This window comes from Saccoglossus kowalevskii, chromosome 10 (assembly GCF_978046115.1).
Source record: "Saccoglossus kowalevskii chromosome 10, keSacKowa6.1, whole genome shotgun sequence".
In the NCBI taxonomy this organism is placed as follows: domain Eukaryota; kingdom Metazoa; phylum Hemichordata; class Enteropneusta; family Harrimaniidae; genus Saccoglossus; species Saccoglossus kowalevskii.
The window spans coordinates 19,026,462-19,049,688 of NC_140650.1; the positions used below are offsets into that span (position 1 = coordinate 19,026,462).

General features: G+C 34.7%; 1 protein-coding gene across 1 annotated transcript; it reads right to left on the minus strand.

Annotated features, from left to right (window-relative positions):
• Window positions 1-1,851: 1,851 nt before the first annotated feature.
• On the minus strand, window positions 1,852-21,405 carry LOC144354061 (QRFP-like peptide receptor). Its single transcript, XM_078010178.1, has 2 exons — window positions 21,102-21,405; window positions 1,852-2,768 (listed from the first exon to the last, which is right to left on the minus strand). Exons 1-2 carry the CDS (start codon window positions 21,403-21,405, stop codon window positions 1,852-1,854), a joined length of 1,221 nt encoding a protein of 406 aa, XP_077866304.1.
• Between the last annotated feature and the right edge of the window lie 1,822 nt (window positions 21,406-23,227).

Sequence of the window (23,227 nt, forward strand, 5' to 3'; positions counted from 1 at the left end):
CATAGTTAACTGTACGTACCGTGGTCCAACTGCGAGCGAGACATTATATATTTGACACGCGACTGAACAGCTGAACGGGGCAATACATTAACAATGTTTCAGAAAAATTATAATCTGAAGTTTAATAAGAGGTATTCGAATGATCAATAACGACAACACACTCAAGCAAAACTCTAATTAAATTGTACATTTTTTAATGTATATGCAATTATATTTTGAATATAAACAATCCACCACTGTTTCTTGTGAAACATCTGTAAAACATTGACCTGTAGCACGCATACCATTGGTTAGTGGATGTTGTAGATATGAGAACAAAGTCACACATAGCGATACAATTTAGAACTATTACAAACAGCGAGTTCAAATTTGAAACCATTGCCCTTTTCATTGTATTACATTGTCCATGCTAATATTGGATAATTAAAGCGCGGTGGTCGTCGTGCAGCGCGTGTTCGATTTTCATGTAAATAAACAATGTATTTTACACGCGTTGTATGCGTCGCTATGAGTGCCATATCGAACAGGACTTGGCGCGACGACCACCGCCCTTTAAATCACACGTTTTGTGCAGCTTAAATGTAAGCTCTTCTTTTCGACCTAATAATTCGTCGGTGTCATTGCTTGAAAAAATGAGGTCAGGCCCTGAACAATGCATCACCACAAGTGATATCCGACCCTTGAATTTAATTTCATAGTTTGCGGTACACCAATTTGATCGTTAAATCTTCATTGATTTTTTTTTGATGTCTTTGATTTCCTTCTATTTCCTGGATTAGTATAAACATCAGGACAACCACGGTGCACACAGAACCCAACTGTACGAGTTTGGAGCCCCGGAACAATATATCCTGTCTGTTCGCTGATAATATACCTTATAACACATCACTCGTTAATACTGTACTGTAATTGGTCAAAACAGGATCACGTGTTATCGGCTAAATTACCATAGTAGCACCATGGAAATTGGAAATTAATAGTTCCCTAGGGAGACTAGTACATCAACTAGTGCCCGGGGATGACGTCTCTCGTCACTTGATCGTGTGATTTCCAATATGTCGTCTGCTAGTTCGGTCGCTAATATCGATGGTCCGCGTCGAAAGACTGTACGATTTAGCTTCAGTTCAGAAGAAGAACTTGACACACTAGTAGAAAATAAATGTGCACCGAAGACGAAGGACGCAATCAGGTTTTATAGAAGCATCTTTACATCGTTTATTAAGAAATCGGGACACCACTAGCAGACGTCGAGAAGAAGATGGCAGACGATCTATGCACGTTTTTCCGGCAATTCTACGTGTAATGTGTTATGAAACACGTATGTGTTTAATATACGGGTTTCAGGATTAGATATACTATTCTTCGTATACGAACGAGTATACGAGTTATTTCATAGTTGGACAGAATGTCAGATGGAGCAGAAGTTCAAAAATTGTATATCATTGCATCTCACACACCTTCTTATCAATGTATATCTCGTCATCCGCCATTAAGTGTTGCTCCTGTACGATTTGGATGAATTCTAATGAATCTTACCATACTCACCATGAAATGTTGCCCGGGTTGCGTGTTAATATGTTACATTATCTGTACAAAATATCTCATACTGCTGCATCTATACTATTTCATTTTGTTCCAAGGGCTATCATAACTGAGTAGGTCGCTTTGATTATGATTAAACTAGGCTTTTTTATATTCTGTTGTTTGGGACGTCATAGATTCGAATTGCGCATGCCCGTCTAGTCACTGTAACGTGCATTCACCACACGCTATTTTAGACAGGGAACGTTATATGTAGTATTTCTATTTCATCACAGAGCTATAAGAAGCAATTTTCCTATGTGTATCTTCCTAGACCATGCTACTTGCTTGCACGGAGTTTAACCTTGTTGTTGCAAAAGAAGAATTGTGAGATGAGGTCGTGTCTTGTCTTTTGCGAATCTTTTTGATGCCAAGAGCCCGTAAGAATGCCGTTCGAAACTTGGTGGACATGATGTTATATATTATTGGGTTTATGGATGAGTTCATGTAGGTGAAAATACGGCAGATAATAACAAGAGTGTACACGCCCTCAACACCGAGTGACATCTGTTGTTCCGCGGAACCGTATTTGAACCACAAGCTGACGACGCGTTGTGGAAGTAGACAGATGAAGAATAAGGCTACAACAACTATCAGCATGTAGACGACGCGCTTACGCATTTTCATTTGAGCGCGGAATGGATCAGGTGCGCGTTGTCTTGATGTAACTCTGAGGGGGGTATATTCTGGTGGATTGCCACTGTCGCCGTCGTGTGATGTACCTCCGTAAATTTCCATGGAGTATTCCTCGTCCGCCGCCTCCTGTGTTTTCTTGTTGAACACTACTCTGTTGTTGCACTGGGCAGGCATCTTCTTATTCAGCGCAAGTGACACTCTTAAATATAGACCGACCAGTACAAACAATGGCAACAAGAAGAATATCACAGCGCAGGAAACGACGTATATCTCAGCAGGGAGAGAATCGTTGTACGTTCCACATTCATACAGCTCGTCACCATTTTCAGTGATGTCATAAGTGGTATGCTGCGCCATGAATAGATACGGAATACTAGCTCCACACGCAATCAGCCATATTAGCCCACATATCCGTACTGTCTTCTTTGGTGTAATGGTGTATTGTGCCTTCAGTGGATAGCATATGGCAACGAACCGTTCAATAGCCACAGCTACCAGAGTCAGTATGGATGCCTGAGAAGCAGAGTATTCCAGGAAAGGTACCAGTTTACCTGTAAAAGATAAATATATAATTAGAACTGTTATAGAAATCAGTCGTACACGTGCTATCGGGTTGTCTTTTGACCTGTTTCGTCTGATATTACAAAATGTTCACCTGTCAAATATCCATTATTTATGTTAAATGTCTTTTTAATCAGGTCGAAACAAAATTAAAACACAAGTGGAAAATGACAATCTTGTGACACGACATAGCCCTTAGTTAACCAACCATTGATCTAAGCCCAATATAGTCGTATAGAGATTTCAACAAACTACTAGACATATAACTATAGCAATATACATTTACACTCATGCATCGTAAATCTTTCAATCACTTTTCATTTTCGGAAAATTATATCTTAAACGTTCAATATATTATTGTTTAATAGCCTTACCAATTTGCTAGAAACTTGTTATGGTCCGTACATATTCGACCTATATTGTGTACGTGTATGGTTGCATTTAAACCCACATAGAAATGTAATTTCAGATTGTTAAAACAATCACTTTCCTCTCATTCAGTATGAGCTTACATATAAACACATGGAATTGAACGAATGCTTTCCCAGCTATTGCTCTTTATCTAATATAACGTTGTTAATATCAATAACAGTAAAAAACGATTTTTTTAATTAGAGTTAAGGTATCGATGGATATATTGTAATTAAAATGACGCGATACGTGTTGGTAATTGAACGAGATCTTGACCGCCCTCACAAGCTAGCAACTGTAGACTTTCATGAGGAACACGGCAAAAAACACAAACACAAAAAACAAAAAAACAAGAAACAATTTCTAAATATGAATTACAATGGATGTAGTTTAGCGCATACATATAAACAGGTGAAATAGCGAGCGAACTTTGAATCGACTTTATCTCTAATATCGGACCAGTTTTATTTATGTAAGAGCGCGCAATTCCAAAGCATGATAAAGAACCTAAAGATGTTCGTTATTCAAAGAGATCTCCAACGGATTAATAAATCTATTTGTCATCTACAATCCCATAAAGCTTGTGATTTTGTATATTCTTCTGTGAAAGAATTTATCGCGCGTTCGTAGATCTAGTCATTAGTTTAAGAAAGTCAATGATTCGTGTAAAAAATGAATAATGCTTCGTGATTAACGTTTCAGTAGGCGCAGGTGCCAACCTGCAAACCCTGTATTCTACTCAGGTTTTGACTTTATATAACATTGGTTCGATTACTAATGAATACAACTTAATGAGCAACGTTGCAACAACTTTGAGTGATGTCGTCAGAGTCTAGATTAATACTAGCAAGTACACGTTTAAATCTAGGAGTGCTTCGGTAAAGTTCTTATGTATATATGCAGGATAAGCTAATGTGGCGCCAATTTTTAAGCAGATCAGGCTTTTATTTTTTGGTACAAAAGTAGACGAACATCAGTCTCAATCGATGCTTTAAAGACCTCATGTAAGTTATTTCCCAGAAAGAAATGCTTGTAGTATCCCACATATAGATCTGTAGTTAGCGCCTCCTGAGACAAGTGGGCTTCGCAGGTTTTTGAAGTGTTGTGAACCTGAGGCCAATTAGACAATAGTTTGCTTTGACATTATAGTGATCTAGATTCGGGTGAGAATAGATTTGAGTACAAATATTGGGCAATGCGACGTATTTTGTAAATCAGTGGCCGTGTCATCCTTTAGTAACCATTTCCGTTCTTGTGCTATTCCATATTGATGGTAAATGTTGTCGGTACATCATTTTGTCTATTTTATCTAACAACAACCTTTTTATATTCTTCTGTTATAATCTTCTGTTTTTTTCTAGATTATTCATACCCGGGTTATTTATGATAATGTGGTTCATTTTAGTGCAAAACGCATATTTCTATTGTTTGTAGATGTTTTTTAGCTTGGCGCTCAACTATTTTGTGACTCCACATTTTTCTTCACTTGAAGCGTTTTTTGTTTGTTTATTCGCCACTCTTAGTTTACAATAATTCTCGAAGGAACAATAGCTTAAGTTAATACATCAGACAAGATTGTGATTACTTGAAGTGAAGCGATCAGGCATAGATTGTTTATGTTGAATCGGGTAGATTTGATACTTATTGTCAGGGACTTTAATATGTATTTCATTCTTCGTACATATATGGTAGTAGGTTGATGTGTGTGGTTTAGAACTGTCCGGCATGTCAATAAATAGGTTGAGGGCGCAGATAAAGACCCACCCCGCTGTAATAACGAGGTCATTTATTAGTCTATTGTATTATTGTTTAAAAAAGTCCGAACGTTCTGCACCATTGGTCAGTGCATAAACAATAAGTGGGATTGAGCACTATCTACCTTCACGTGGACATATAATGGAGGACGCCATTTACAAATAGGACATTAAATTTCTTATTCGGATCGAATAAGATTGCAACGCCGGATAAATGTTTATTTGAATATGACATACGCCCTTCATATAACGTTCAGTGTCCGGTCGTCAAAAGCGATGCTTTTCGTTTCCTTCAAGAAATAAAATTTCAAGTAATCAATACATCCGTGAACTCACGAGGTGACAGAGAATGTATTTCATGACTTATTTAGAAGGCAGTCTGTGTTCACGTTTGAGTATTTCACCAGAAGTAGTTTTACGAGCATCATCATTGTGGTTTTTTGTATACGTGTTTCGTTCTTTATTGGGGCTTTCTGAGTTCCCATGGAAGAGTGTTTAATGTTTTACGGAGACGCGAGATCAGGGCAGTCGTATGCTCTTACAGCATTTTTTGTATTATATGCATCCCCTTTCTATCCTCTAGATAGATCGTCTTGAATGATTTGAGAAAATCAGGCATGTCTAAACAAATTTCATTGACTAATAGCCTGTGTGACTCAGTGGGCATGAAAAGAAGAAGAGTCACCCTCGCGGTGGCCGTGGGGACAGACTGAGGAGTTTGCACCCTAACCTCACCGGAACCTACAACACCGGAGGCGTAAGTTGTATAATAAGAATATAGAATAATCAAATTGGCATCAACCATCCTGTTCATATTATCTGTATTCAGTTCTGTCATTGTGAATTAAAAATATTTTCTTACCAATCACCATGTGATCAGTCAGTGAATTCTTGTCTGTGCAATATTTTGCAATATTTTGTCATTCATTTTCAACTTAATACCGATTATTTCAGCATGCTGTTAGTGATGTATGGCATTTATATGTATTTTCACATTTAAAATATAAATAAATACTATGTTGAGGTGAAAAAAAAAATTACATAAATTGAAAAAAAAATATAGTATTTACATATTGCCAAGTTATCAAATTACCCCCCCCCCCCGCTGTGTGTGTTTTTTGAAATGAAACTTTTTGTATTGTTCGGTACTGCATGTGGAAATCACATAAACTTCATTAATTGACAACGTGTAGACAATTTTTGCAGGCTGACTTGGCAGGGTGCATGCGTGCAAGTGATCATTCTGGCAGGCCTTAGACATATCGGGGCCTTGTTGGAGCACTTAGAGGAAATGACAAGCTGTGTATGTCTTGTGAAAATTGCACAATTTGTTTGATGCCCTGTAATCAGAAGAGATTGATTGTAATGTATTCTGAAGCATGTCGAGTTTACAGAGCAATAAATGATTAAACAGACAGTTTGACATTTAAAGTCAGTAAATAAACGCGACTTTCTCTAGACAGAATTTCCGGTGTGTAGAAAGTGATTCGATGATCAGTTTAAATCAGTTATGATAAAAATATGTATTTGACAAGTTTTGAATTTGTTTTTGCGATATTGTATTGGTCTATAACCTATTGTATATGAACAGAAATTGATTTTAAAACTTTCCCTTTCCCTTCCTACGAAAGCCAATAGAATGGTAAAATTGAAATCTAGGGATAAAAATAATATTTTCTTTTATTTATTTATTTATTTATTTATTTATTTATTTATTTATTTATTTATTTATTTATTTATTTATTTATTTATTTATTTATTTATTTATTTATTTATTTATTTATTTATTTATTTTATAACGAACCATACTTTATATTTGGAGTATTGTATCCAAGTTAACTCGTGCAATCCAGGTCAAGGTCTGTTTACCCCTCAAGTTTACTAGTTTAACCTTAGGTCTAGGTCAGTCTACCCATATTGGTAACTGGTGCAACCCGGTCGAGTGTAAACTAGTGTAATCCGGGGTTAGGCCAATCTTTCCCTTGTGACTGGTGACAGCCCGAGATATTTAACTGCCTTTAAAATATTTTTAATCTCATTATTGTTTTGGAATGAATTATCCCAGGAAACAATATTGGTGTATACATACATATACGTGAACACATACATGGTGACATTAAAAACTCATTTTCAAAGTCGGGCACATCCTAGGAAATCGACGAAATGTGAGTGTAAGTTTTAATCAATTAATTTTTCAATTATTACAACAACATATTTCAATCTATTCCCCCTATACACGTACACTAAATCATATATTCCCCAGTTATTGTTAAAGTTCTACCAATTCTTAATCAAGCGACAAGAAAATCAATTTTGTCAATCGGTTATTTCTTAGACATACGGGAATCCCGATTTGCGACGTAAACAAATTATATAAACCATTGACGAGCAAATCAGTGAAAATACCAAAGCAGCAGCTTTGAACTGCATTTCAAAAACATGTGAAAATGTTCATGGATAACACGTTCCCATAATTCACTAGTTTTATCGATTTATACACATGGCTGCCTAACGTATCGGAAATTAGATTTCCTTACTTGACTTGTGCGTCTTACATATCACAGTAACTTATGTTTTACCCCAGAGATATTTCACATTAGAGAAGAATATGTTGATATAATAATGACATTTTGCGAGGAAGATTTTATTATTTAGCTCCTACTTCCACATCGTTGTTTCTATAACATCGTATATGTTTACTGATATGATGTAAAACGCAACGTAGAAACTAACTAACTTGGATAATGCTGATATTGTGTTGTCGTTATATCTAACCAAGTAACCACAATTTGTAATTCACATAGCTTGAAATCTTTAAAATCTACAAATGAAAAAAAAATATATATAGTATACTCTATGTGGTCAATATTCACACGTGATACATTATTGTTGCATAGCAACGACACACTGTTTTACATACTGGTACATTCACGTTGGAAAAAACGTGTCAAAATTTACTTTAAACAAGAACATTTTGATATAATTGTCAATAAACATTTTATAATTCAGATGTTGGTTTCCTTGCCTCTTTCAATAATTGGAAATCCCAGTTCCTGCTTACTTGTTCATGTTCGCACAAACTGAGCATATTTTTTAAATCTGCATTCTGACACACTCAAGAAAACCATCTTTGAAATTCATAAGTCTAAGTCTTAATTCTCTTTTTTTAATAAATCCTCATCTCTCGTCTAAATTTATTTCATAAGTCATCATATTAAGCGAGACATTCAGTCTGTCACTAAATACACAGAATATGATATGCATAGACACATCGAAAAATATTTCAAAAAGAAATCATGCGTTTCAGATTTTGCAATATATAAATATGATAAATATGAATGTCAAAAGAATCGATTAGAAAGAATTCAAAGCAGGCGTGGAATGCAAAAAAAGTGTCAGAAAGTACTTGATTCAAAATTCGTGAACATTTAAGAGTCTTCTGCTTGGCATGCTATATTTTGAATTGAATGGCGAAATTAACATTTGATTGAAATGAACTTTTGATTGAAGTGATGTGAGTTTTCTCATTTATTTCCTCCAATTATTGGCTTGTTCATATGCAAATTGGGTCGCATCATGCACGTGTGTTTGTACAATTTATTCAGGTATTGCCCTGAGGAAAGATATTAAAATTTTAGGAAAATATATATTTTCTAAAAAATACTTTCTGTACCATATACTTCATATCGTATATATATATATATATATATATATGGTGGCAAGAATATAGTTTTCCGTTTTAGAATATACAAATTGAACAATCTACAATTTTGACATGTATTTTGTTTTGGTTTAGTGTCAGGTATCGGTATTTATACATATTTATTAAAGGTGAGTGTTTAAAAAGATACTTTCATAATCGATAGTGATTACAATATAGTGAAAATTATTATAATTTTGGTATATAAATATACATTTGTGTCACATTTGTTTTTGAAACGTTGAGTTTCGATAACATTGCGTCTCCTGATTGATATTGAAGTGTGCATAGTGTGCATTGTGTGTGCCATGGTCGTATGATAAACGTCAAACTTACCTAGTGTTACAGGTCATTGTTATTTGTTTGATGATTGTTTCTAATTAATTCTAAGATTATATCATTGCTAGCAGTGTGAACTTACCTAGTGCCATGCCCAAAAAGTTAATCCTTTATTTATTTCTAAAAGTATTTATTTTCTAAGAATTTTCATTTTTGCATATTATCTACTCAGAATAGACACACATTTACACACACATGACTTTGGCACATCATATATGAATCATACTAAGATCATGACCTTGAATTTCAAACATCGAAAGATGATGTTTTGAAAACAAATGTGACTAAAAACAAGTAAAAACAAATAACATTGTACAAACCTAAAAATGATAACTTTGTCACTATAATATGTTTAATATGTGAATAGAAGATATGGTATGCAACTTATAGTACTGAAGAAATATGTTTTTACCAGAAAATGTGTATTTCACACGCAATGACTCCTAATGAGTTTTGGTTACATCCGGTGACCTAACCCATGTCTCAAAAGTTGATCACCGGGGGAATTGATTCAACAGTACAATGATCCCTTTTTACATGGAGTTAGCTTATACTCTCCTGGGTTGAATGAATTCAATTTATATGCTACTTTTTAAATATTGCTTCCAGACCAGTAGGGAAATTGATATGCTCTCTGTAATACGGATAACACTTAGTTCACCTCGTCGTCGCGGCAGCGCGTGGTTTATTCGGTATAATCTACTTTCAGGCTGTACAAATATATCTCATCAGTGATTTTCAGTTGTTAATCACAATTGACATTAGATGGCGTTAGATAAATCTGACTAATTAGAACGTGAAAAAACGTACACTACATACTTTACGTAGTCATACACTGTCATAAACGTGGAAAGACAGAGGTCGACAAGTTTTCAAAACGACCCAAAGTCACGAAGTGAGCAAAATAACCAGGGAAGATACACACACACACATATATATATACCCCGGTAATATGCGATAAAGGTTCGCCTAAATTCAACGTCACAAAACACATCGGAAAAGTTCGCTGTGTGAAAAAGCAAGTGTAGTCATATACACAACCGAGACGTGCTTACTCATTTGCTCACTATTTTCATGAGCGTAGGTCTCATCTAGCATCTAGCGTAATGATCATCTACTGCATATCACGATATTTTGTATTCGGATCTCATCACACGAGGTATATATCCTCGTCTCAATTTAATGAAATATCGTATTACACCATTTATGAATAAATTTACATTATAATTAAGCAATTAAGTTTTTTTGTTATTAAGTTGTAGTGTTGTTAATTTGCTACCCTTATAACCCATAGTACAAACAGTTGAGAAAAAATCAACAGAGCCACTGTCACTGGTCGCGGAATTGCATTGTTAAGGCGGAATCTCTACGTTGACCGATCTAAGTCGAGTTTCACATATGTATGCATGTCGATATGATATGATCAATGTATTTTTGTATATGCTATAAAACGCGTATCAACTCATTCAGGCACTATAAAAAAAACTGAATTGTTTTTTATACGTTTACAAACCCATATCGAGTGGCCATGCAATAGACCGTGAAAAGAGTTTCGCAGATTACTCGCTGCAGGTGATTTAATATTAACTCACAATGCACCGTTGATGTCGTATAAAGTTAAGATAAGTAATGGGTTTCAAGAATATGGGTCCAATAAAAGTTAAAACGTTAAAGAGAAATGCAGATGCCGTGAATAACAACGTTTTTTTTACTGAAATAGGATTTCTTACAATGTGATCCTGATTGATCACAGCATGTGTCATTTGTATCTGTGAAGAAGAAGAACACCTATTCAGCGTAATTATTAATATATTGTTATAAAGCACTTCAATTATGGATATTCCGTGAATAGCCATAGGCAACTACTTGTATGACGAATTACCGATATTCGTAATGGATTATTCTCGATATTCTATTCATGTGGTTCAACTATTTTCGCTTTAAAGCCATTATGGGAAGCATAAATGATTGGCACTTGAAGTTTGAGATTCTTGATAATCACAACATTCATAACTTTGCTTTTACCGAGAAAATACATAAGTCGCCTCCATGCATCAACTTTGAGAAGTAGGTTATTTTTTTCTAATTGTGTAAGTGTTGTTTTACACATATACAATACACCTAAAAGTGCGGCTATTTCGTTGCATCAACCATCTTATACGAACTCGGAGACGTGACCGTGAAAGGTGGGATTTCTTATTTGTGTCTTATTTTTCTTTTTGTGTTACATAATCACTGCTTCATATGACACTGTGGTTTATGATGGGAATGTAGAGTAATACGTCGATTCAGGGACCAAACTTCTACCATCAGCGTAGTGTTTCGAAGAACAAGAAGGTGCAGAGGTTGGAGGGTCGTGGAGTAAGGCAGTTGATGATAAAGGCTCTATAGTGTGAAGTTTGTGAATTACTGTTACCACATTAAATTTTAACATGTATCCAGTGAAATATTAACTAACGATAAGAATAATCTTGGAATCCTTTGGTTTTACAAGAAGAAGTATTGTATCCCACACATTTCAATCACTGGCTAAAATCTTTGTCCGATGCATCACCTATCAAGGCAGGTGACCAACTATGCCTATGTAATTCCAAATTACTTGCTATAGAATGAAAGGTTGAATTGGAGCATACAAATACACAACAAAGTATTGATTTCTTTAAAAATTCAGGGCATGGCAATACTGATAGCACGTGGGTAATACCAATATAAAAATGGCTGTTAAAAAAGTTAGGGAACACACTAAACATTGATAAGATACCGTAGTACAGACAGTGATACCGATTCCCAAATATATATTCATGCTTCAGAAAATGCGTGAGTACCAGGCACAAGACGTGAATTGGCATCTCTCAACTAAGGGTGATGAATGTACACACAATTACGATGAAGTAGCCGAAGACCCCAGTGACCAGCATCATTCTGTATTCAGTTTCCCACATTGACATTGAGCCAGCAATAAATGTGTATCTCAGAATCATATATACTCAATAACCTGAAAATCCAGTCTCAGAAGGAGATAAAACCCGGAAACAAACTTCTAATTACCAACCATTATCCATTACACCGACTGACTGTGAGTTCTTAGAAAGGGTTAGATTGGATTAGATTACTGATCACGTCACATCACGCTATTGACGCAAGGAAGAACATGTATTATTATGACTTTCATATTAACTTTGACAAAAAATTACCTTTTTGTACCTCTTATCAGGTGACTATTGCCTGGAAAAAATAGTATTATTATTATTAGTAGTATGCACTAAGTGGATACATACACAATATGTTGCATCCCGCTAGTGGAATTTCGAATAACCTCCGTACATGACATTTCTGCTAACATCAATTAGATGATTGTTTTATTGAAATGTCGTCCAGGTCAGGGTAGAGTAACAAAACTATCAAAATATCGTCACATGCATGGTAGCCGTGACAACCATATGGCATGAGCCTAGTCCATTTGTGGTTACTATGACGCACATCTTTGATTTCATGTTTTCTATTTCCACTAGGCAGTATATAGGTTGTTGTAAAAAAAAAAACATGACGGAACTTATCACCAAAATACAATAAGGGAATGCGAATGATGCCCCGGGCAGTTCTCGCGAAACACAGAGGGGATTTCTTATATATGTTGCATCTTATATTACACTGTGCTATATATAAAACAAACCCCTAAAAATTACGTTATTGTTCCAGTGCTTGAATATGGTATTACTCTTCACTCTTACTCTATTACTCTTTCTCCAAGAAAGGCATTTCAAATACAAGGAAACGATGAACATGTCATTTTGAATTACGAATACATTTATAGAATGAATTTACTGTGATATTGTAAAATAAAAGTGTTGTTATTAGAAATATTGATGTCCAAAAGTTAAGTTAAATGTGCGTTAATATACACTCAAATAGATAGATGGAATAATAGAATGATATGATTTATCGAATATGTTACACGCGTAGTAGAGACTTTGCTCCAGAAACTAACGATATTCAAAGCGATCCTTTTGTGTGCGTTATTTTCGTAGTGAAATGCACGTTACCCGGCAAATATATTTTTCACAAAGTTCAAAATTTAAACGTGTGGCTAGAAAAAATACGTTAAATAGGGCGAAAATACTTCATCCCATTTTCAGGCGTGTCTAGCCAATTTACGTCTAGCGAGGAAACGTTTGAAAAAACAAAAATGTAATAGAAACTATTGTTAGGAGATTTATTATCAATATTCGAAAACCGAGTCAGAAAAGAAACTAATGTGTTTGAGAGTCCCATAATACATATTTTGCACATCACTCTTTATTTGTTAACATTCATCAAGGTGTGTACGTTATGTTCCCAACGTAGAACAAGAAAGGCATTAGCCTGTGCCTGAGTATGCATTGCGAAAATTGCATTTTTAATGCATATATTATACTTCTATCTGTTACCTATGCTATAATTTATTGGCGTGGTCAATATGAATATTTAGCAAAGTATAATTTATTTGTTCTTAAAAATCAAATAGTTTTTCCGACGTTAACGGATCTTCAGTAAATTGGAAAATATTGGAATTTCTGAATGAGAATGACCATTACTTTACTGTCATACCTGTTGAGTAAAGAGTGAACTGCCATATAAAATAGAATAATAAAGTGTAAGACGACCTGACATTTATCCACGAAACGAACACACAAACGGGCATGATGAGTGTATACCAATTGTTTTGTATCATAAAATCTCAATATACAGACCAATAGTGCAAGAGTAACCTACATGTTTCAGTGGTGTTTATTGTACTACGTAAGTGTATTTTAACACTCCTGTAACAATTTGATAATTTATTAATCTTTTTTATTTTCGGATTTTGTACTGGCCACTTGAATCTATTCCTTGTGAGAGTGTATGCCATGCATCTGACAATACGTGGAATTATGATACAAACCCAATAATATAAGTATCGAAGTGAGTACAAAAGCCCCTTTAATCTTATCTCACACGAACGCTGAACTTTCTCAAATTGGTTGAAATATTGAAAGTGGGAATGGAGGAAAATATTTTACACGAACAAAATATTACTAACGGCTTATATTAAAAATTCACCTGGAACAAGTGCCAAAAAGACTTTCAACAAATTATTAATCTTTAAGAATCACTTGTAAGTTATCCATTTTGACAAGTGTAATGCGTATTGGATTAAAAAAGATTGGACGAGATTTCAATAATCGTCTTCTAATTGTGAAAGTTTGCGAGATATCATGAAATTCATAAAAGATCTATTAGACAACCGATAATGCACGGTCGAACCCAGCTAGGATATAAACACTCCGTTTATATCTACGTAGTCTGGCGCCAATGGTGATAGACTTTCTTTATTTTGGACGACTCAATAAGTCGACAATTTACCACTTCTGAGGCGATCGTTTCCTTTCTAGAGTATTTCAACACACATATTTAGTTTTGTTTTATTCTACATCAAAAGTGGTTGCGGATTATGGTTATATAGACCTTTAAGAATTAATGCGTGTTTGTCGTGTGAGTTTTTCATAATTAATTAGACAAAACCAGCGATTTGTTAAATAATATATATTTCATGTCAATATTCAACAATAATATTAATTTTGCTTTTAATATATGACTTGAAGATATATACATTAATTTGAATATTACAGCTAATACTAGACTTGGTCAATGATGAGATTGGAAAGCTATGTAGCTATATATATTTGGTTTGTTGAAACAAGTTTCTCATTAACATAATTTGACAATGTTTTGTGTGGTGTATCGGTGACGCCTACTTCGAGTCAACCACGCACGTTCACATGGTCTCTGTATAGTTGCGGATGATGTTTAGTGTCGAAGATTTCCTTGTCACGAAGCGTTTGTTTGATTAACTACTATTTATATATTTGATCACGTTACCTTCAAACATGCACGCGACAAGTCGTGAGCATACACTCCGTGTGTTGCGTATGATCTCAAGAGATATGAGTACACGTGGGATTAAAACAACTTCTCACCACCATCTGGGGTTTTCCAGAAGGTTACATATTACTAAGTGTGCAATTTAATATCGGTACCAACCTATTAAGCAGTCTATACACTATACTGCGGCAATTCACTGATTAAAAAGGCACTGAAATAAAGTAGGCATACTAGCTATATCATATATCTTAGAGAGTGGGAATATTATGGGTGCATTTTTAGTTGGTGTGGGGGAGGGAGGTGGGTGGGTGGTAACAATAACTGTACCAATACGATAGGTAAACTGCGAGCAATGTATTAACATACACGCGCAACCGTGTTGACATATATTTACTATTATAATAATCGATTGAATGAAGCACCTGTCTGATTCTTCTTACTCAATAGTAGTTATCACATTGCAAGAAACTAGATTTTGAAACAGACTAGACCATCAGACATAAAACAAGTTGAGCAAGACAGCCAAAACGTAACCCTTGAGATCTATGTCCTTCTACTTAGCTAGTATATGACTGATTGTTCTATCACACAAACCCATTTAATTATTAATTAATTATTAAACATGGAAAGTGCGGTTTGTTTGATTCATATTGAAATGTGACTACTTATTTGACAACTATGTGAATAATTTGTACTGTGAGGTCTGATCTATTTATTTGATACGCGTGTTAACAAATAGGCCGTGGCGTGTTTCATTTTCATTCATACAACTGTCATGACCACTGGTAAACTGTACATGTTTTGTGTTTGTCATCTTGTAGTTGGCTTCCACGCTGGACTGAGTACGAGTAATCGAACTTAAAACAGGGCACTTTGCAAAACTTGAAAATTACAGTACTGTCAAGCGTCAACATGATAAATTAATACAATGGGCGTACACAATGTTCGTGTCATTGCGCTTGGTCAATGGCACAAGGGTTAATATTTAATAGACACGACGAATGAATTTGAAAAAGATGGAAAATCAATGCCTCAATTTTGCTCTTCAGTGGAATGTCAAGCGACATGATCTGTATTAGTAATACTTCCATCTATTATTAATAAGGGTACGTCTATGTAGCAATAACACATCAGATTTCCGGTGCCAACAGCATTTAATAATGCAGAGTATAAAAAGGATCGTTTACGCAACGTGTATTAAATGTTTTAATAGAAGCCATACTGATATATAACTAAAATTAGTGAGCGAATCATGACACGAATTTATGAATAATAATTACCCGTTTATTACCAAACCAGTCAAAGTTTATAAACATAGTTATTATATTAATGTACATCAATACTCTTCTGAAAATGAAAGATTGTAGGGGAAAGTCAGATTAGAACTTCCATTGTATCTCAATTCGGTAAAACAGAAACGTTTCCCTCTTCGTTAATCGACTTGGTGCGTCGTTGGTCAGTCCAGATTTTAGCGGCACGCAGTTTCTCGTTTAGGAATGGCACAGCATTGAATCTAGAAATGTATATAAAGTATGGTAGGAAAACCGGTTATTCTGATTACATTTCTTCTAGATGACTACAGGGCCCATTTCAAAATTAGCGGATAGCGATAATTGTTGGGTGGAATTGACAAAAGTAGAATTCCAGCTGTTCATGTTGCTTGAATTATCCAATGTTCTCTAAAAACTGAGTGATATTTGTCTGTACTATGAGTACTGGTCGGTCAATATGGTTGTTTCCTGCTAGTATGTCCATAATATATCAACTAGGCTATGAGGAGTGTGTGTTAGGAGTCACAGAGGTGATTGTTAGATGTAGATATATACTATAATATGAAATAAAAACAAGATGTCAAGTCGTGTTTTACTTTGTTCAATATTGTCAATTTCCTTCTTTCTTTTGTCCTGAAAGTGGTACATGTATAACCAATGTGAACTTTTTTTTAATTTTCAAATACCCATGAAGCATGTACACAATTAAAAAGTAAAAGCAGATATGTCTTGTAATGAGAAACAAAGTGAATATCTAAACGAACATTTTTTAAATGCTACCGACAAAAGGCTCGAAACGTCTTGTTATGTTGAATATTTACTTACTATATCATGTGACGAATAAGATGCAGTGCCACTGACTAGAATATAATAAGAGACGTGATTCTTCTAAAATAAAACGATGTGCAGAGAATCAATATACAAAATAAGCCCAAACTGCATATTATTGATGACATACATTTTCTCAGCATTTTTTACATTTAGTGATGGTACTTCAGAAACAAAACAGTGACCACAAAAACGACGAATTCTGCTTCGAACCTTGAATGTGTAGCTTTCCAATAGGCAAGAATGGCAAGAGATGGGATTTATGTTGTATCGTCATCAGTATATTATTATCTTTATTATATATCACTTGTCCTAGATTACTGGTTCGCATTTCCCAACTCAATCTCGGGGACGAGTAGTATTTGTAGCACGAGCACCTGAGTACACGGAGTTGTTACATTTCGTTATTTTTTCCTCGGTATTATTGTTGTAATACGGTTGTCAGTCAGTCGTTCGCTTGTGTTTTTTATACGAATTGTGATTTTGGAAACTGTCTCCATTTTCATTAACTGTGTCACTATTTATACCCACGCCCGTTTGGTGTCGTTTTATGCCAGTGACTATTATTGGCACACACACGACGGTCAATAAGGAAGGCTGGCATACGTGCTCTAGCAATTGCCTTACTTGTGCACGACATGCGGAATTGATTTTAAACCCATTAGTGGTTAGAATCAACATTTCACTGTCGTTCCATTCGATTTCCGATTCAACAAGTAAATAAGCAAATACAATATACAGTCCGCGTGTCGACAGTGAAGATACCATTATATCGGCAACGCCACCTACACAATGCAAGAGTGGTCAAATTATTCTTGAATTTAAGGAATCGCTTTTATAGATAAGTATAGACAGATATTGATTCGCCGTTTCGACGTGTGATACACTTATGGCAGAATGGGCATGTTCACGACATGACTTTCTACTATCATGGCTTTTTACCAGTAATGACCAAATGAAAGTGTCATTCTCTTTGGCATGACCACGAACTTGTGACTGTAATACACGGATATCTCCGTTTGTGATTTTCATATCTTTAGGTTTTCACTGTTTTATTTTATGTTGAACATAAAACTAACTGCGAACTCACCGTACATTATACACCTAACGTTTATGGTTGATGCGGGAACCTAAAACTAAATTTACATTGCGACTACATGTTTTTCATGGCAAGAATTTATGACAAAATCGCAATAATGTTATGTGTGATAATTAAACTCCGCTATGTGACCTAGGTAGAAGCGTTATACTCTAGTGTGTGAACAACTATAAAAAAAACTTCCAATTCACTATAGGAATAGAGTAAATATATTAATACACACATAGTTGACAGCAGTATTAATACATAGGTACATTCCGTTTAATATGCGTCGCTTGTCGCTTGTAAACATCTCGAAGACATGATTAAAATGATAGTCTAGTCTGATATACATCTGATGATTATCGGATGTTATGTGCTAACATCGTAGAACGCATCGACCAGACGCGCCCCTATAAATTGATGCTGACCTTACAATATTGTGCCAAAGTGATTGAATTCAAGGCAAACGCGTCTTGTGGATGCCATCATTTAATTCAATCACAGTGTGCTCTTCTGTAATCACTTGCTATGAGATTAAATCAAAACGTCATTAGTCACATGCCAGCGGTTTATACCGAATGAATATTATTGTATTGAAACGCAACCAACGAAGACTGTTGTGGCTGTTATTTGATAGATTATGGTTTATATTGAAAATGTAATTATTCTCTAGTTTATTACATACGAATTCGAAGACCAATTAAAAAAATATGGTTTGACCTAACCAACGTACACGAAACAAATATACCGGAATATATGAAAGCCACATTCAAGTGTATGCCTGACAACTAAATACTATCAACTCAATTTATCATTATTAAATGTCGAAGATTCATTTGAATTGTCAATACTGTATGCCACGTCTTACATACCGTACTTCGAATATAATCAACCGTGGAAGGCTGCCAAGTTACGTAAATGTCAAACGCGTTGAATGCATTCATCTATCACAAATAAGACTCCATATGAGAAGGAAGACCTTGACGAATTAACTATATACTGGTGTCTGACAGGCGTTTTCAGTCCGCATCTCTATAACCACTTTTAATCTCAGTATACTGTAGAGTGCATTATCGAATGGCGATAATCAATTCGTTGATCGTGTGCTGTATTAATTATGGTCATTTATTGAATATCTGATCTGATACAAAATTATAACTTGCAACAATGCAACATGATTTACTGATATTTCAGAAATAAATAAGAAAGGAACGCTCTATAAAAGCAGTTATCGGGTATTGAAAATACTATTAAAATGCAATCAATAAACCCTTTCGAGACACAACGAGAAGCAATAGCGTTGCAAAGAACATTGCAGAGAAAGGGAAATTGCGTTTTTGTGGAGTAGAAGATTTAATAAATACTTACAGACAGACAACGTTTAGGGACGTAGTAGAAGTTCTCAAGAAGTCATATTATTATTGAATATCTATTATAGAAGAATTGATTTTGATAGTTGATATTATTCTATATATTTTACAAAAGTCAATGCTTCACACTAAATACACAGTACATCATACGTAACCTTCACGCGATCACGTAATTGCAAAGTAAATAATTTTGTGATTGCAAAGTAAATGATTTTTTTTTCTGAAAAATAGATTGAATCAGAAGAAACATCCTTGAAGCGATTTTGCATAACATTTCTACATTTGTGTTTTTACTAGAATATTGTGTTCGTTTTGTCCAAATATGTGAATTGATAACAAATTTATATCTTTGAAGAAAGTGTCCGCTGATCATTTACTTGCTCGTTTTGATATTAGAATTAAACAAAGATATACACTAATTTGCACGTCAATAGGTGAAGAGTGTGTTTGCATTGATTGCATCAATGAACATAAAACAATCTTTTCTTCCGACAATATTGGTAAGCATTCAAATCCATGTTCTACTAGTTTTTCGTTTATTATTTAAAATAATGTGATCAGTATCAAGAATGTGGCGTGTAAAGTTTCTAATTAGGATGTACAGCTATGAAATTATCATAGAACAACTATAGCTGCGATTTCGGAAAAGTGCCAAATACAACATATTACTACGTTAAAATAAGCGAAAATGGCACATAAAACATCTCTCGTTATAACAAATTACATGGTCTAAAAGCCAACACAACAACACTTTAGGGTGCACCAATGCTGGAATATTGTATAACAAACAATTGTGACTTCTGTATTTTTTCTTACTCAAACACACACCGTGTTCTTATTTTCCTCTCCGAAGTCATTAACGAGATCGAATGTACAGATACGTGGCATATTTTTTTTACTTATCAACACGTGCGTAAACTAATGAGAACATGAATGTAAGTTCGGTAGTTCATATATATGTTGCTGTTCACACAGTGTTACGAGAAAATAAACACGTAGGTAGTTTAATGAATAAGTACCTATTTATGTGTACGTCATTTTTTCTATTTCTTTTGACTTTATTAAAATCACCATTCAAAATTGATTTTAAATCGTCACGAAAAGTAATCAAATTAAATTCTCAACTCAATATGGATTGAACAGTACAATTACATACAACCCAGTCAAATTGGGATCACACAGTCTCATCCACAATTGTTAAATTATAATTGCAAGCATATCAAACCGTGCATATCATGTTTTTTTTTATATAAATATTTTCACAAACTCCATAAACTGAAACTATATTTCATTTTAAAGACGAAACATCAAAACAAGCAAACAATATAGCATAATGAATCGTGAATTCGTCATGAACACCAGTCATAACGCCTCAATTATTACTTGATGATATTATTAAACTCGTATTAATATGTTTATATTCACAATACGTCATCAAACAATACATGGCACAATTCTGATAGCAGGCATTACCGGAAAAGTATACGAAAATTCAATTCATTTATACTCACACATCACTTCACCCAGCAACCATGGTCGTATGACATTACAACATAGAAATATACTTATTTACTATGAAATTGCATGTGTGTTTGTATTTCCCATGGTAAAGGGTATATCATCTCCGTAACATACGTATGTTTAAGTAACAGACTACATTAGACTTACACATTACTTCACCTAGCAGCCAGGGTCGTATGATATACGTCTCCAGCAAGGCTACCGGCATACAGAAAACCAACACAAGTAAATCGGCCACGCTGAGATTCACCAAGAAATAGTTGGTAGAGTTGCCCATGTCTTTGTTGCAGCATACAACGAATAGGACTAACACGTTACCAATCACGCCGAGTATGAATATTATCACATAAAAGACGGTGGTGATAATTATTGTATAACTCGAAAGTTTGTACTCATCTACGGTATTGTTGACAGCCTGGTACATCGATTCACTGGAGTTCAAAGAGTCCATCTTCACGACTCGATGTGTATCGTAGTTGCTGTAAATAGCAGGTCTGTTCTTCGCTCAATTCAAATGCGCAGCAGACTACGCGCATTCACAAATATAGCATGCCAGCCATGAATAATTAACTATGGACTCCCTAACGTGTTCAGAAAAAAACAGACGTCATCATTAGACCATTCGCGTAAGTATAATAGCTCGTGTCATCTACTAATACGTAAGTATATATGAGACAAGCCCCAATAACACATGGCATAATAAGTGTGGTTGCAGGCATACTTCAATACCGAACTCATCATAGAACAATGCGATTGTCTAGAATAGAGCGAAACAAAGAATAACGTGTCAGTTATTCCGAACTTTATCGCCTGCACGTCCATGATGAGTTTGTCATTGAACTAAATGTTGATCCTAAAATAATCAGATACTATATTGAATCGTATATAGATTTCATCGAAAAATTGATGTTTAGATCATATTTATCATGTGATCATGAACATTGTTAAACATATTTCAGAATTTTCTGGAAAGTGGGAATGCAAATAAAATAGTTATATTTCGTAATAAAACCGTGTTTTACTGTTCTTTGTTGGAGCGGTCTTTATTAACAATAAAGAAAGGCCAAAATGTTTTTATAATGATATAGTAAAAATAGAACTTGTGCAAAACAACGATATGATATTTCATTATATAGTATGATTTACGTTTTGCCGTACATGGTTATTACACATAACAATAAATGTCACTTTTCATATGTCTTATCTAAAATAAAACTGTAACTTACTTATTCATCCATTCATTGCAGATGAGGTACATACGAAGAATATGCCTCACTCCATAATCCCAGATAACAAAGAAATTAGTCTTATATTATTTATAAAGGAAATAAATAAATAACTGAATTAGATGGTGAATGTTATTAAATGGGTCTATTGATGAAAATAGATTCAAGCAAATGGGAGACGCGTAGTATAATATAATCAACCCAGGATGAAGTGAGATGTTTATTTGGTTGGAATTAATTAACTTCGCGAAGACGAATCCGGATTCAGGTTAATATACATACACTATACAAATGAAAGGAAAGAAAATGTCTCAACCCACAACATATACAGCAATTTGATAAACAGCAACCATATCATCGTTTAATAAAACGCTCGCTATTGCCGCCTTGTACGAAGGCATTTGGCTATTTTGTTGATGAGTCTTATAAAAACAGTTTGCGACACCTAACAGAGCGTTGATTGATTTCGTACAAATTAATGCATTGAATTATTACGCATCGATGCTTCAATAATCGGAGGCAGAATACCATAATCTTAGTTCAGTTCAAGTACGTACGACGTCTCGGTGATCTAAAAGCTGAAGTTTCTTCTTTTTAACACACGATAAACCCACATGTCTTGATAAATTGGCTGCAGTTACTATTGTATACATATCATACACGATTTCTGTACGTTGCAGTTTAGTCTACGACGTTGGGGTATCGTCATTCAGTTGTATTTTCCTCCTGACAATTACTTACTTACTATATGGAGTCAATTAAAGATATAGCAACATTTATATAAATATTATATTACAAAATCTGACATTAATATATTAAGGGTATTCATTAATTTTCAAGGCAGTCTTTTGAAGTTTAACCAAATCCGGCTTTTAGTAATCCGGTAAACGCTCGTCAAATTAACGGAAGCATGTTGTATTTCTCAACAGTTAGGGCATGGCACGACCTTAACCGTTCAGTTTATATTATTGCGCCGTTTGAATACTTGAGTAGAACTGCTTTATTCCGATCGATCACGCGAGATGTTCTCCACAATTGTACGTGGCT